The sequence below is a fragment of the Artemia sp. Qi Xiang Cuo genome, chromosome 4 (genome assembly GCF_049724085.1).
Source record: "Artemia sp. Qi Xiang Cuo chromosome 4, ASM4972408v1, whole genome shotgun sequence".
Lineage (NCBI taxonomy): Eukaryota > Metazoa > Arthropoda > Branchiopoda > Anostraca > Artemiidae > Artemia > Artemia sp. Qi Xiang Cuo.
In genome coordinates, this window is record NC_142797.1 from 75,883,193 (window position 1) to 75,899,311 (window position 16,119).

General features: G+C 35.1%; 1 protein-coding gene across 1 annotated transcript in view; it reads right to left on the bottom strand.

The window, feature by feature from the left end:
• LOC148953443 (uncharacterized) overlaps nt 1-16,119 on the bottom strand; it is a gene marked incomplete at its 5' end in the record, with an annotated part of 221,137 nt that overhangs the window by 155,663 nt on the left and 49,355 nt on the right. The window contains one exon of the mRNA XM_089087962.1: nt 9,093-9,153. Within this exon, the coding sequence (XP_088944088.1) occupies nt 9,093-9,153 (61 nt within the window). The remainder of the gene's footprint in view (nt 1-9,092; nt 9,154-16,119) is intronic.

Consider the following 16,119-nt stretch of genomic DNA (forward strand, 5'->3'; position numbering starts at 1 on the left):
TTCCTAATATCTTAATTGCCTTAGACGTCACGAAGCCGACACATCATGGAAAATCATCCAGCAAAACGGGTGGATGCTACATAATTATGTTCAAGTCTTTTAAACGAGGACTTGACAATCTAAGCATTTTTGTGAAGACTGAAAAATTCAAAAATTCAAGTTAGACTTAAATTTTTGACAATCAGTCTCATGTATTTTGTCGTTTGAATTTTCGGTTCTGTAAACATACCTGTGATATTTTCCTAATATCTTCGTTGCCTTAGCCTTCACGGAGCCGTCATGTCACGAACAATCGTCCAGCAAAACGGCTGGATGATACATAATTCTGTTCAAGTCTTTTAAACGAGGGCTTGACAATCTCAGCATTTTTGCGAAGACTCAAAATTTCAAAAATTCAAGTTAGACTTGAATTTTCGACGATCAGTGTCATGTATTTTTTCCTTTGAATTTTTGGTTTTGTAAACATATCGTGTGATATTTTCCTAACATCTTAATTGCCTTAGCCATCACGGAGCCGTCACGTCACGGACAATCGTCCAGCAAAACGGCTGGATGCTACATAATTATGTTCAAGTGTTTTAAACGAGGACTTGACAATCTAAGCAATTTTGTGAAGACTGAAAAATTTTAAAATTCAAGTTAGACTTGAATTTTCGACGATCAGTGTCATGTATTTTTTCGTTTGAATTTTTGGTTTTGTAAACATATCTCGTGATATTTTCCTAATATCTTAATTGCCTTAGACGTCATGGAGCCGACAGGTCATTGACAATCATCCAGCAAAACGGCTGGATGCTACATAATTATGTTCCAGTCTTTTAATCGAGGACTTGACAATCTAAGTATTTTTGTGAAGACTGAAAAATTCAAAAATTCAAGTTAGACTTGAATTTTTGACAATCAGTGTCATGTGTTTTGTCGTTTGAATTTTCGGTTTTGTAAACATACCTGTGATAATATCCTAATATCTTAATTGCCTTAGACGTCACGGAGCCGACACGTCACGGACAATCATCCAGCAAAACGGCTGGATGCTACATAATTATTTTCAAGTCTTTTAATCGAGGAATTGATAATCTAAGCATTTTTGTGAAGACTGAAAAATTTTAAAATTCAAGTTAGACTTGAATTTTCGACGATCAGTGTCATGTATTTTTTCGTTTGAATTTTTGGTTTTGTAAACATATCTTGTGATATTTTCCTAATATCTTAATTGCCTTAGACGTCACGGAGCCGACACGTCACGGACAATCATCCAGCAAAACGGCTGGATGCTACATAATTATGTTCAAGTCTTTTAAACGAGGAATTGACAATCTAAGCATTTTTGTGAAGACTGAAAAATTCAAAAATTCAAGTTAGATTTGAATTTTCGACGATCAGTGTCATGTACTTTGTCGTTTGAATTTTGGGTTTTGTAAACATATCTTGTGATATTTTCCTAATATCTTAATAGCCTTAGACGTCACGGAGCCGACACGTCACGGACAATCATCAAATTAGACTTGAATTTTCGACGATCAGTGTCATGTATTTTGTCGTTTGAACTTTCGGTTTTGTAAATATATCTTGTGATATTTTCCTAATATCTTAATTGCCTTAGACGTCACGAAGCCGACACATCATGGAAAATCATCCAGCAAAACGGGTGGATGCTACATAATTATGTTCAAGTCTTTTAAACGAGGACTTGACAATCTAAGCATTTTTGTGAAGACTGAAAAATTCAAAAATTCAAGTTAGACTTAAATTTTTGACAATCAGTCTCATGTATTTTGTCGTTTGAATTTTCGGTTTTGTAAACATACCTGTGATATTTTCCTAATATCTTCGTTGCCTTAGCCTTCACGGAGCCGTCATGTCACGAACAATCGTCCAACAAAACGGCTGGATGATACATAATTCTGTTCAAGTCTTTTAAACGAGGGCTTGACAATCTCAGCATTTTTGCGAAGACTCAAAAATTCAAAAATTCAAGTTAGACTTGAATTTTCGACGATCAGTGTCATGTATTTTTTCCTTTGAATTTTTGGTTTTGTAAACATATCTTGTGATATTTTCCTAACATCTTAATTACCTTAGCCGTCACGGAGCCGTCACGTCACGGACAATCGTCCAGCAAAATGGCTGGATGCTACATAATTATGTTCAAGTGTTTTAAACGAGGACTTGACAATCTAAGCAATTTTGTGAAGACTGAAAAATTTTAAAATTCAAGTTAGACTTGAATTTTCGACGATCAGTGTCATGTATTTTTTCGTTTGAATTTTTGGTTTTGTAAACATATCTTGTGATATTTTCCTAATATCTTAATTGCCTTAGACGTCATGGAGCCGACAGGTCATGGACAATCATCCAGCAAAACGGCTGGATGCTACATAATTATGTTCCAGTCTTTTAAAAGAGGACTTGACAATCTAAGTATTTTTGTGAAGACTGAAAAATTCAAAAATTCAAGTTAGACTTGAATTTTTGACAATCAGTGTCATGTGTTTTGTCGTTTGAATTTTCGGTTTTGTAAACATACCTGTGATAATATCCTAATATCTTAATTGCCTTATACGTCACGGAGCCGTCATGTCACGAACAATCGTCCAGCAAAAGGGCTGGATGATACATAATTCTGTTCAAGTCTTTTAAACGAGGGCTTGACAATCTCAGCATTTTTGCGAAGACTCAAAAATTCAAAAATTCAAGTTAGACTTGAATTTTCGACGATCAGTGTCATGTATTTTTTCCTTTGAATTTTTGGTTTTGTAAACATATCTTGTGATATTTTCCTAACATCTTAATTGCCTTAGCCGTCACGGAGCCGTCACGTCACGGACAATCGTCCAGAAAAACGGCTGGATGCTACATAATTATGTTCACGTCTTTTAAACGAGGACTTGACAATCTAAGCATTTTTGTAAAGACTGAAAAATTCAAAAATTCAAGTTAGACTTGAATTTTCAACAATCAGTGTCATGTATTTTTTCGTTTGAATTTTTGGTTTTGTAAACATATCTTGTGATATTTTCCTAATATCTTAATTGCATCAGCCGTCACGGATCTAAGCATCTTGACAATCTAAGCATCTTTGTAAAGACTGAAAAATTCAAGTTATACTTCGAAACTCTTGCACTTCAAACTTTACGTTTGGTTTTTCCCCTTTTGGACTACATTGAAAACAAAAAACAAGTTTTTTTTAACTGAAAGTAAAGAGAAATATTAAAACTTAACACGAACATAAAGTATTATTTATATATGAGGGATTGCCCCCTCCTCAGTGCCTCGCTCTTTACGCTGAAGTTTTTTCTAAATTTAAAAAGCTTTTTATTCCAATTAAACGGCCCTTGTGTTTAAGGAGTCATTCTTAAATGATTGGAACAAAAAGTCAAACTTTAGCGTAAAGAGCGGGGTATTAAGGAGGAGGAAACGCCCATCAAATACGTAATAGTTTCTGCTAGATTCCAGAATTAATGTTGTTCCTTTACTTTCAGTTAAAAAAACTAGTTTTTTAATTAAGGAGTAATGTGGCTCAATAATGTCCAAAACTCTTAAAAAAACAGTGCCTTGATAACGATAGATACATCAGAAGAATCAAATTTTGATGCTGGTTCAAAATATATAAAATTCGTCCAGTTTAATGTTATCCATCAAAACTTTAGAGCCGAAAAAAATTTGCCCAGTTTTCGAAAAACGGAAGAAATACCCCTAAAACATCAAGTGATCTTAATTCATTAACGTCCAAGACCAGTTACCGGTAAAATTTTGCGGTGGTTTCTTTAGTGCAGTAAAATAGGGTTCTAACTTAAAGATTTATGGTGTCAAATATTTTTTTGAACTTACGGTGAAACCCTAGAACTATTTTCTTATATAGGGAACACATTTTTTATAGTTCTGAAAACTGTCCCTAAATTACTGTTGGGGCCGTTTTCCAGCGACGGCTTATTGGAGCGTCGTCTAAATCTTCAGCAACCAAAGTAAAATCAAAGGAATTCGGGATGGATTATCTCCTGCTACATCGTTTGTTACGGAAGTATGGGTGGTATTAACCTTTATCATCCCTTGAACATCCCTTGGAAGATCGTTCAAAGAGTCTGTGTTGTCCTTGTCCCCTTCTTTTTTGTCACTGACTACCCTCACACCAGGGGAAATTATGACCATATCAATTTCTTTCTTGTCATGAATTAGTTCATATTGTATATTTACAGCTTCTTTAAAAAATAAAAATCGTTTGAGAGGAACCTACAAATTAAAATATACAATCAGCTCCAGACCTATAAGATAACTAAATTAATTTTTTTTTTTTTTAACTGAAAGTAAGGAACGAAGTTAAAACTTAAAACGAACAGAAATTATTCCGTGCATGAAAGGGGCTGTCCCCTCCTCAACGCCTCGCTCTTTACGCTAAAGTTTTTCATTGTTTAAAAAAAATAGAGTTGTGAGAAAGTCAAACTTTAGCGAAAAGAGCAAGGCGTTGAGGAGGGGGCAGCCCCTTTCATGCACCGAATAGTTTCTGTTCGTTTTAAGTTTTAATGTCGCTCCTTACTTTCAGTTAAAAAAACTTGTTTTTTTAATTTAATTTTTGAACTTTTTTGAATTAATGCAGGTTTTGATTTTCGCTCACCGTACATGAATAATTGAAACAAATTTGAATATTAATTTTACTTTTATGTGGCTAAATGGCTTTCTCGAAACCTGTTTAATTTTATTTACGAACGTTTTTATTAGTAATAAATATACATAACTTACGAATTAACTTACGTAACGAACTTCTATATTCATATATTTTTAATACGTATATTACAGGGTTCTCCCCCTAGTCAATACCTTGCTCTTTAAGCTAAAGTTCGAATTTGTTCCAATTCTTTAAAAGTGACCGTTTAATCACAAATGCCGTTAATTAGAATAAATAGTTCTTATGAAAGTACTAATCCATCTTTGGCTTAAAGAGCGAGGTATTGACTAGGGGGTGAACCCAATCATATACGTAATGTTTTCTGTCGTTTTAAGCTTTGATGTTGTTTCATACTTTCAGTTAAAAAACTTGTTTATTTTATGTATGATTTCTGATCTTTTTATAAATAATGCTGGGAAATCTGGCGCCCCCTTCATAGGAATGTCCCTTCTCCCATGAAAACTTCCTTCATGGAAAGACCCTCCCACATAAACCCCGACCAACTCCCCACCCCACTATCAGAAAAAATCCCCCCTGAAAACGTCTGTATACTTCCCAATAACCAATAATATATGTTAACATTTGGTAAATTTCATAAGTTTCAGCCCTCCCTCCGGGGACTTTGGGTGATTAAGTCACCCTAAAAGACATAGTTATCATATTTTCGACCATGCTGAACAAAATGGCTATCTTAAAATTTGGATCAGGTGACTTTGGGAAATTTCTCTTCGTTTTTCAAATAATGCTGGTAAATCTGGCTCAGCCTCCATGAAATATATCCCCTAACCCTCAAGAGAAAATCCTCCGGGAAAATGTTATCCAACGTAAAGTAAATCCCCCCCCCCGCCAATTCTTCTTCAGAAAGTTCCATCCTCGCTGAAAATTCTCCTTCCCGTGAAATTTCTTGCAGACGATTCAGCTGGAAAAATGATCCTTTGCATACTTTTATTTGAAAAAGTCTTTAATCTCCAAATGGTTCCTCAAACACTCGAGAAATGCCCCCTTACTAAGAATTTTTGTCGGGAAATCAAAATACGCAGAAGATAGCCCCCGGATAATTCCCCGGAACATCTCCACATACAAAATTGACTTGACAAAGATAATGTATGTCAGTTAATAAAAATTTCGTATAAGAATTCTGTCAAATCCTCCCAGTGTAAAATTTTTCCTGGAAAATTCAACCCCCCCCCCAGGAATTTTTATCCCCAAGGAAGACTCTCCCAATAGATATCCACCTCAAGCAAAAAATCCCCTCCCCCCGGAGAAATGTCTGTGTACTTCCCAAAAACGAATACTATACGTAAACAATAGGCAGATGTTATTACTTAAAGACCTCTCCCCACGGACTATGGGGGTCATTTTACCCCTAAAGACATATTTATTTGATCTTTTAACTATACTAAACAAAATTGCTATCTCAAAATTTTGATCAGATATTTTTGGGAAATAACAATATTCAAAATGGAGTATGCGGATGATGTCACTATTTGGGAATGTGGACGCTCAATTGAAGAATTGGAGACTAATCTACAAAAAGTCATACTTGAACTAGAAGCTTTCTCAGAAACGCTGTCCCTTTCATTACAGCCATTAAAATGAAAGCAGCAATTTCTTATAATAAACGAAATGTCCGAGCACCACAGCTTTACATGAAAGGCTCATTAATTCAGCTTGAAGCTAACCCTGTGATTTTAGGATTAACTTTGGATTAAAGGCTCGCATGGAATGCTCGAGTCGAAGCTGTAAAACGATCTTGCGTAAAAATAATAACAATCCTTCGATTACTTTCTTCCTTCTCCTTGGCAAATTCTCCCAAAGTTCTGCTGTTTTTTTATAAGAGATTTATCAGATCAAAAATTGATTAGAGACTGAGAGTATACATCAATTATAGTAAAACCACCGTAGCAAAGATAAGGACCCTTCAGAATATATCTATTAGAACTGCTTTAGGGCCTCAGCATCACTCAGAGGGAGCAAAAGTTCGCCAACTAGCTGGATTTTCTACGATAGTTAAATGGAGCCAAATGATATCAGTAAGGTATTTTACAAGGATTCAGGTATATGGCTTAGACCACCAAGTGCACCCGTTAACATTTGGGGAAATGAGTACTCAATCTTCACGGAGAATTGGGGCATGGGATACTTTTGTTCCCAAATGCATAACCTGGCAAAGTGACCATTTATCTTTCCCTTGTCTCCCTTTTCCTTCAGCATGGAGGGTAACTCCTGTTAATGTATGTCTCCGGCCAATTGCGGAAAAATAATTCTAAAAAAATAAAGTGACAAAATTTTACGAGTTCCTGGAAATTTATACAGATGGCTCCATACAAGCAGATAAAGCAGCTGCGGCGGCAGTCATCCCCTCGGTAAACCTCCACATTTCAAAACTACTTCCTGACGGCTCTTCTGTCCTCACGGTTGAAATATCTGCAATATACGACGCTCTGAAAGTGGTCCACGCAAATCCTCCTCCCAGGGAAAAGGCAGTTGTACTCTCAGACTCCCAATCATCTCTATAAATTATCAAAAAAAAATACATTTTGAAGTTACTGACAGATATGTCTATCAGTTGCGAGAATTGATAATAGCCTTTGCCAAGGAGGGGGTAAAACTAGCTTTCCAACACATTCCCAGCCACCAGAGAATACGTTTTAATGACAAAGTTCACAAACTGGCAAAAACAGCAATCCAGAGGTCTTCTGGAATTGGCCAAAACTCGGTATCTATGACCCATAGGAATGCACTGAGAGGTAGAAATAGCAAATTACTTCACGATAGCCCATTGAAGCTCATATTTTAAGACCGGAGGGATAACTTGGCATTTCTTAAGATTAAGAGCCAGGCAATGATTCTCAGAAGGGAAGAACACTTGTGGAAAAAACCAAGCTCTTTCTGTCGCCAATGCTTATCAACAATAGAGACTAAGCAGCATATCCTATTTGAATGGCCAAAGTCAGCAACAATATCCTCTGAACTGAAGCCAAGAAGTTGGGATTGCAAGAAAATATTAACCTGTTTCCAGAAGCAGACCTCCCAGCCCAGGACGAGAGATGGATATTCAAGAGGATCATTGACTTCTTTCGAAGCATCGATATTTCATAAGAGAGGTCCTCTAAATTGTAAGAAGGAGGGTCGACAAGCAGGAGAAGGGGAAGGTCCTGTACCAAGAGCCGTTGGGGTACCTGCAGAGTTTACTCATAAATTGCTGAGAAAAGGTAGCAGGACCATACGCTTCCCTTGTTTAGCCCATATGAAAAAGACAAATTAGATTTCTCTTCTTCTTGGAAGAATATGAACTCCCAGCCATGGAGGAGAGTCAACCATTTTTGAAGCCAGAAGGACACCGAATTATGGATTCCAAGTGCTTTGCAACGAAGAAGAAGGAGCTTGAAACCTCTACTGTAAGGTTTTTTCATACGCTGAATATGATGGTTTGATTTTCATTAAGATTCTGTTACTTTTAGTTGAGGTTTCCTACTATTTTCTTTGTGAAACTTATACATTTGAAATCATCATAAAAATCTAATTCTTTATGATGTACCTACTTTTATCAAAATTCCGTTTTTTAGAGTTTTGGTTACTATTGAGCCAGATACCTCCTCAGTTACAGTTCGTTCCCATGAACTGTTTGAAAATATTATCTTATCTTATCTTTACGTTTTCAGATAGCTTAAGGTTCTTTTTAGATATATCAAAATTGACTTATATTTTATTTCTTGCAATCAAATAAGGTATTCAAATAAAACCTCTTTCTTTTTATTTTTTTTATTTTTCTTTCTTTATATGTATCATTAATTCCTTTTATTCAACAAATGAAAGAATATGTAGGCTATGGGGCAAGGCTATTTAAACTCGGGCAACTAATAATTGCTCCTTAGCTATGCACAATCCGTTCCAATCAAATTTCATTGGTCTGATTGATGTTTCATAGAAGCAAAGTTCCATGATGATAAATTCGGATCGGCTGAGTGAGGTGGAACTCAAACAAGCATTAAAAGGTTCGTTGAAAAAATAGATCACTGAAATAAATCCAATTCTTTGTGGGATGGATGCTTTCTGTAATTCTGGCACAGTAAAAATTCTATATTATATCTGGATGAAATTTAACTTCCATTCGTTTTGTGTTTGGTGCATTTTGTTGATTTAAATTTGCCTTTCACCACTTTGGACATTTTCTTAAAAACTTATGACCCTTAAAATTTCAAGCAGCCTAATTATAAGCTGCAAAGCAGAACGTATTTCCATTAAGAATAAAATTTAGAACAAACATCAGTGACTCTTTTCTTAGAGACTCTATTCTCCTCTATTATCATAATCAATTTGTATCCTATACTAACTATTGTGTCACATTTACTTTTACGAATACCTATGAAAAAAAGTCAAATTAATGCTAAGCTGTATCAAAAAGCATAAAAAAAATTTCACTTACATTAACCTCTATTTCAGAGCGAAGTGTAATATAATCGGGAGTAAAATTTGATCGAATGTCCCTGAAAAAAAAAACTCATTGAACGTCAACAGTGATACCAGGTCGATAGTTAAATTAATTTTTTGGGAAGTGAAGACGTTTTTAGGGGTTGCAAAAGCACGTCGGAACTTGTGAACTGTTTTACATGTTCACGACTTTGTAAACTGATCGTTTCCTATCTTTGGGGAACAAAACGGGTAAAAAAAATGCCAATTTTTTTTAACTTTCTAAGAAATTGCTTCTTCATGCCTTTGGGTATAAAGAACCAGGATGCGCAAAAAAAAGATGGTTTCCCAAAAAAGTGCCAAAAGGGCAATTTTTCCGAGCGACATGAACGTAATACCCGTATGTTAACTCTCAAGAGAAGTGTCAGGTCGAAAAAAAAATTAGGTTGGGGTTTTGAGTAATAAAATCAAGGCCAAAAATTAAATTTTAAATAGACGTAATTTTTTATCAGGAAGGTATTGAGTTAAGGTTACCTCAATTCACCAACAAAATAAAAAAAAATATTATCTCGTCAGAAAATACGACTTAAACAAGGATTAATGATTATTTTTCCTACAGAGATTGGAGCCGGTCAATTGGACCCTTTTGCCCAAGAAACTTTTATTTGAAGACATATACCTTCTCCTTAAAGTTTGGTTCCAAAAGGGTCGGTTTTTTCCAATTTTCTCAAATTTCCAAGGATCGTTGCCTGACCCAAAAGGAACAAAGATTTTGTTTTATTGGGCTGGGGGAACTAGGCACCTTTGAAGTGCGCCGAAAAATTTGATGTCCTAAATCATTTTGATGCTTGCAACTGCAAGCTCCGGGGCTGAAAGAAGCATAATATAAAAAATGGTTAAGGGCTCCAAACTCTCGAAAAAAAGGACAAAGGAGCCGAAAACCTTTTTCTAGTCATCTCATAAATTAAACACTTTAGCGCAAGGGCAAAGAGGACCTGAAAACACAAGAAACAATAGAATAATAACATTGGATACCTGAAAAAGCGCCAAAAAACTTGCTTGAAACAGTTCTTGATAAAAAACTATAAGTAACAAGCGACTCGGCCCAATATTAACAGAAACTCTAAAAACCACAATTTGATAGCAATAAATACGCCAAAAGCATTAGATTTTTATCTTGAAACAAAATAGATTAAATTTAATGTTACCCTTCAAAAGCTACGAGCCTGGATAAAATTGAGAAGCGGGAACCCCCAAAAATTCAAGGAATCTTACTGAAAATCACAATGTTACATAGAGCGTATCTAAAAGCCGTACTGTAGAGGTTTCAAGCTCCTATCTGCAAAAATGTGGAATTTTGTATTTTTTGCCCAAAGAAAGAACACGCATGAGTGTTTTTTTTCCAGGGGTGATCGTATCAAATCAATGGTCCAAAGAGATTAGAAGAGGGCTTGTTCGAACGGAGGCCAAAAGTTATAGTTCCTTTTTTATTTGACCAAAAGCACTAGGGGAAACTAGCCCCCCTGCCATAACCCTTTCCCCCCAAAGTCTTTTGACCAAAATTTTGAGGTAGCCATTTTGTTCAGTATAGTTGAAAAGTCCAGTAAATATGCCCCTGTAGATGACATGACCCTACAAAGCCTCTGGGAAAAGGGCTGTAAGCTATGAAAGTCGTCCATTCTTTACTTACCGTAATTGTTATTAGGATGTAGGCCTATACAGACATTTTTAGGGGGATTTCCTGCAAAGAGGGTTTTCCACGGGGAGAATTTTTTTGTGGGGAGGGTAGTTTCTAGGGGTGAAATTTCCATGGGATATTTAAAATAGGGAAATTTTTCGGAATTTTTACATGAAATTCTTTTCATTTGTCTTAGTTTTTATCCTGCAACTCAGTTTTACATGTGGATCTATTGCAGGGGAATTGGTTAAGCATAATTTTTCAGGTGGCATTGTCCGAATATAAATTTTTTGGGGGAATTTTCACCAAAGATAGGATAGTCAGGTGGGAATTTCCTGAGAGATTGTACGCGGGAAGAGCCTTCCACAGAGGAATTTTTCGTGAGGAGGTAAATTTTCCATGAAATATTTCCCGGCAGTAGTTGAAAAACGATCATAAACCAAACTAAATAAAACATTTTTTTTAACTGAAGGTATAGAACAACATCAAACGTTCAGACGAGCAAAAATTATCCCGTATGTAAGGAGGTGGCCCTTTCCGTAATAGCTCAGAAAAAAAACGCTGAAGTTTGCTTTTTGTCCTAGTTCTATAAGAATGTCTCATGAAACACAGTGACCGTTTAATTTATAGAAGAAGCTTAGAATAATAAAGTAATAAAATTCTTAGCGTGAAGAGCATGGAATTGCTCCCCTCCTCCTTTATATACGAAGTAATTTATGTAAATTTTAAGTGTTAGTGTTGCTGCTTACATTCACGTTAAACATTTTTTTTATTTAATTTCAAAAGCACTACGCCTCTACCTTTCCAGTCCAGGGGGCCCCTACTGTTTAGCTATTGAGCTTGGGGGCTGGCCAACGTAGAAATGTCCAAAAAACTTTTTTTTAGATTTTTTCGAAACTCTTTAAGAATGAAGTCAGGCTAAGGGGACCAGATATTATGGGTTGGAGGGTTCCATTAATGGATGAAAAACTTGTTGTCCTTGATAAATTTTGAAACCAGCCCCAGTCTCTAAGAAAATAAAGAAGATAAAGTAAAAGCAAATGCCTCTGGCAAATTGGGACCCGCAAAGGGAAAAAATTATCATTTCTAAACTTAAATTTGGAAAAATACAGATAGGCCTACTTTTTATCAACTGGCTTTAAAGTTACTTCTAGACAGAAACAAGAAAATTTTAACGAAGACAAATGAATTTAAAAAAAAGAAATTTGGCTTTTTCGATTTACAACGTCAGATAATATGCCCTCATCTCGCAATATTAGTCCGTATCTCTTCTATTAGGAGAGATAGATTACAATCGCTTACAGATAGATTATAAAAGTACAGATAGATTAGGCTATAATTTATGGCATAGTATATCGTATGTATGGTCAAATATAGCTTGTTTTCTGAATACGCTTCAGATTAGCAATGCTTAAATAAAACTTACAATTATTTGTTCTGATGCCACAAATATCTTAAGTTAAAGATGCAGTAGTTTGAATATATTAGCAATGGAAAGATATTTTTATTTCTGACTTCCAGTACTAAGTCTTGGCTAATCCAGAAAAAATAATACAGTCAGTGGCTTGAAGTAGAGTTTTATTCAAGGATAGTGAATATATTCAATAGGATATAGCAAAAATAGGAGTCATATAACATTTAAAACAAGTATACATTAATACTATGATAATTTAAACTTAAAACCAACAAAAACACTATGAATGAAGGGGTAAAATCAAAACTGAGCAGAAATTAATTTGACTAATCACGTAAAGATAACTTATACTGTCAGGATGAATAAATGAATCCTGAGAAGAAAATAAACCAAAATCATAAATGAAGTAAAACCTAAAACCAATAGAAATTACAACTAAAGATATAATGGAGCTAACAGCCCCCCTCCTAAACCCTATAATAGCATAAGCATAATTTGTGCTGCACTGATTAAATCTACATTTTAAACAGTTTATTTTTTTCATCATTAAAATATTGAAAAATAAAATCCTGCCAAATATATCCTGAAATTATAATCAATATACTTTAAACATTAAGTCTGATTTTTGTCCTTACTTTTTTTTAGAAAAAAGGGTTTACTAATTAATAAAACATAGCATAACCTGGAGCAATGCTTGTTTGAGTAAATAATCACTCCACTACGCCTAAATATAAATCAACTTATGAAAGGTGACGACAATCACCCACCAAAAAAAAAAAAAAAAATGACAAAAAAAAAAACAAAAAAAAAAACAATTTGGTACCTCCCATCATCAATCTATCAAACAAAGAAAAAATCAACAATTTTATTAATATGATAAATAAAGAAACCAGATAACTCATCACCCATCCTTTTTAAAAATCTTAAAACACTGGTCTTCCAGCAACCCTTGGAACTAAATTGGGTTTGATTCCTGTACAATATTCGGGTAAACTATTCCAGGCTCTAGGGCGAACATGACACATAGAAAACTTTGATCGTGTAGTAACTACTTCAGGATTGTGAAACTGACTTGAAATCCTTGTACTATATTTGAGAACCGGTAAATAAAAATTCGGTTCACGACCCGGTAAAAAAGCGGTAAAAAAAATGGAAAACTTGAAACCGGTAAAAAAATGAACCACTAAAGTCTCTTGGGCATAGTCCTAACACTCTTGGGCATAGTGTTAGGCGATATTTTGATTAATCAATATATTGATAGTTTTAACTTCGATATTCGATATATCAATATCGATATATCGGATCAGTTTTTTGCTATCTCATGGATTTGCTGGCGTTTAGTAATGCAAATGGTAAATAAAGGGTATTTTGAACAGCTTTTGGTACTTGTTAAGATTCCAGTATTCACGTGAGAATTGTATTTAGAGAACAGATAGGCATTACCCGGTACTTATATGAGACACTATATATACTAAGGGTTTCTCACTCCGGGAACTATATATAAACTTGTTTTTTGGGGTTTAGGGGTATAAAAGGTACCTAGGTTGGAATAAGTTAGGTTGCGTATTTAATATATGCTATATGGACACCATAGCACGAGACTTCCACCACTTTAGTGGACAAGTTTTTCTTGAAACTATTAGCTCCCTATTGAAAGTTTGCACAGCCATGATATATTCGGCTGCTGTCGAAGTATATCTTGCATTAACTATAAGGGCTTCATCGTGTGAACCCCAGAAACTAGCTTTATTCCGATATGACTGCACCGCATGGAAAGCGATGGTACTTGTATCTTCTGATAGAAATTCAGCAGCCAGCAAGGCCAAATCTATTTCGTTTGTAATTTTGCTCTCAGCTTTAGAAGATCGTCAGGTAAAATATACATTTTCTTGAAACGTGGGTCAAGATATGTGGCAATCGCGACAGGTTGGACTTGACCAAGGCTTAGAAGCCTACAATGCATTTTATTCAGCAAAGCCTTTCGAAGCTCATCAGCCACATCTGAAAATCCACCAAAATCTACCTGAACAAGGTGGTGTCTCAAAATCTTAGACAAAGGCAGGACTTACGAGATGGAGGGAAAGCTTTCAGAAGAGAGCTCAATAGTTGTCTCTTCAAAGGCTGTGGCACCGCAATCGAGTTTGAAATAACACCCCACTTCCTACCAGTGAGTATGAGGTCCACTTTACGAAGAAGCGCAAGCGAACTTGTTTCTGACTCTTTCAAATCTTGTAGACTACACAACATAGTGAGAAGTGAATTTCATTTAATGGTCACATCAGGTTTTAGTTTTTTGGTGCAAACATTGTCAATAGAGATTTGAACGGTAGATTTGAACGCGTAACTTGTCGGTAGCTGCAAAACTACGTCTGAAAAAAAGACAATATTTCCAGCAAATTGGACGAGAGGCAACGATTTAGCAGTATCATTAATAACACCCCCCCCACAATCAAATTTAGAGTATGTGTGAAGCACGAAACCTGTGTCCATCCAGTACTGACTTGGGATGCACTATTCTTTACGACCCGAACTATATTTGCTCCATTATCAGTTTTTACAGCAACAACCTTTTCCTTGATCCCCCACTCACTGGCAATTTTTTATATAGGGGGGGGGGCCTCAATAGCATCAGCATTATATTAACATATCTATATACATACACACACACACACACACACACACACACACACACACACACACACACACACACACACACACACACACACACACACACACACACACACACACACACACACACACACACACACACACACACACACACACACACACACACACACACACACACACACACACACACACACACACACACACACACACACACACACACACACACACACACACACACACACACACACACACACACACACACACATATATATATATATATATATATATATATATATATATATATATATATATATATATATATATATATATATATATATATATATATATATATATATATATATATATATATATATATATATATATATATATATATATATATATATATATATAGCCATTTAGCCAAATAAAAGTAAAATTAATATTCAAATTTGTTTTAATTATTCATGTACGGTGAGCCAAAATAAAAACCTTCATTAATTCAAAAACTTTCAAAAATTAAATGAAAAAACAAGTTTGAATATTAATTTTACTTTTATTTGGCTAAATGGCTTTCTCGAAACCTGTTTAATTTTATTTACGAACGTTTTTATTATTAATAAATATACATAACTTACGAATTAACTTACGTAACGAGCTCTCTATATTCATATATTTTTAATACATATATTAGAGGGTTCGCCCCCTCAGTCAATACCTTGCTCTTTAAGCTAAAGGTTCGAATTTTGTTCCAATTCTTTAAAAATGACCCCTTAATCACAAATGCCGTTATTATCCGTGACGTGTCGGCTCCGTGACGTCTAAGGCAATTAAGATATTAGGAAAATATCACAAGATATGTTTACAAAACCGAAAATTCAAACGAAAAAATACATGACACTGATCGTCGAAAATTCAACTCTAACTTGAAATTTAAAATTTTTCAGTCTTCACAAAATTGCTTAGATTGTCAAGTCCTCGTTTAAAAGACTTTAACATAATTATGTAGCATCCATCCGTTTTACTGGATGATTGTCCGTGACGTGTCGGCTCCGTGACGTCTAAGGCTATTAAGATATTAGGAAAATATCACAAGATATGTTTACAAAACCCAAAATTCAAACGACAAAATACATGACACTGATCGTCGAAAATTCAAATCTAACTTGAATTTTTGAATTTTTCAGTCTTCACAAAAATGCTTAGATTGTCAATTCCTCGTTTAAAAGACTTGAACATAATTATGTAGCATCCAGCCGTTTCGCTGGACGATTGTCCGTGACGTGACGGCTCCGTGACGGCTAAGGCAATTAAGATGTTAGGAAA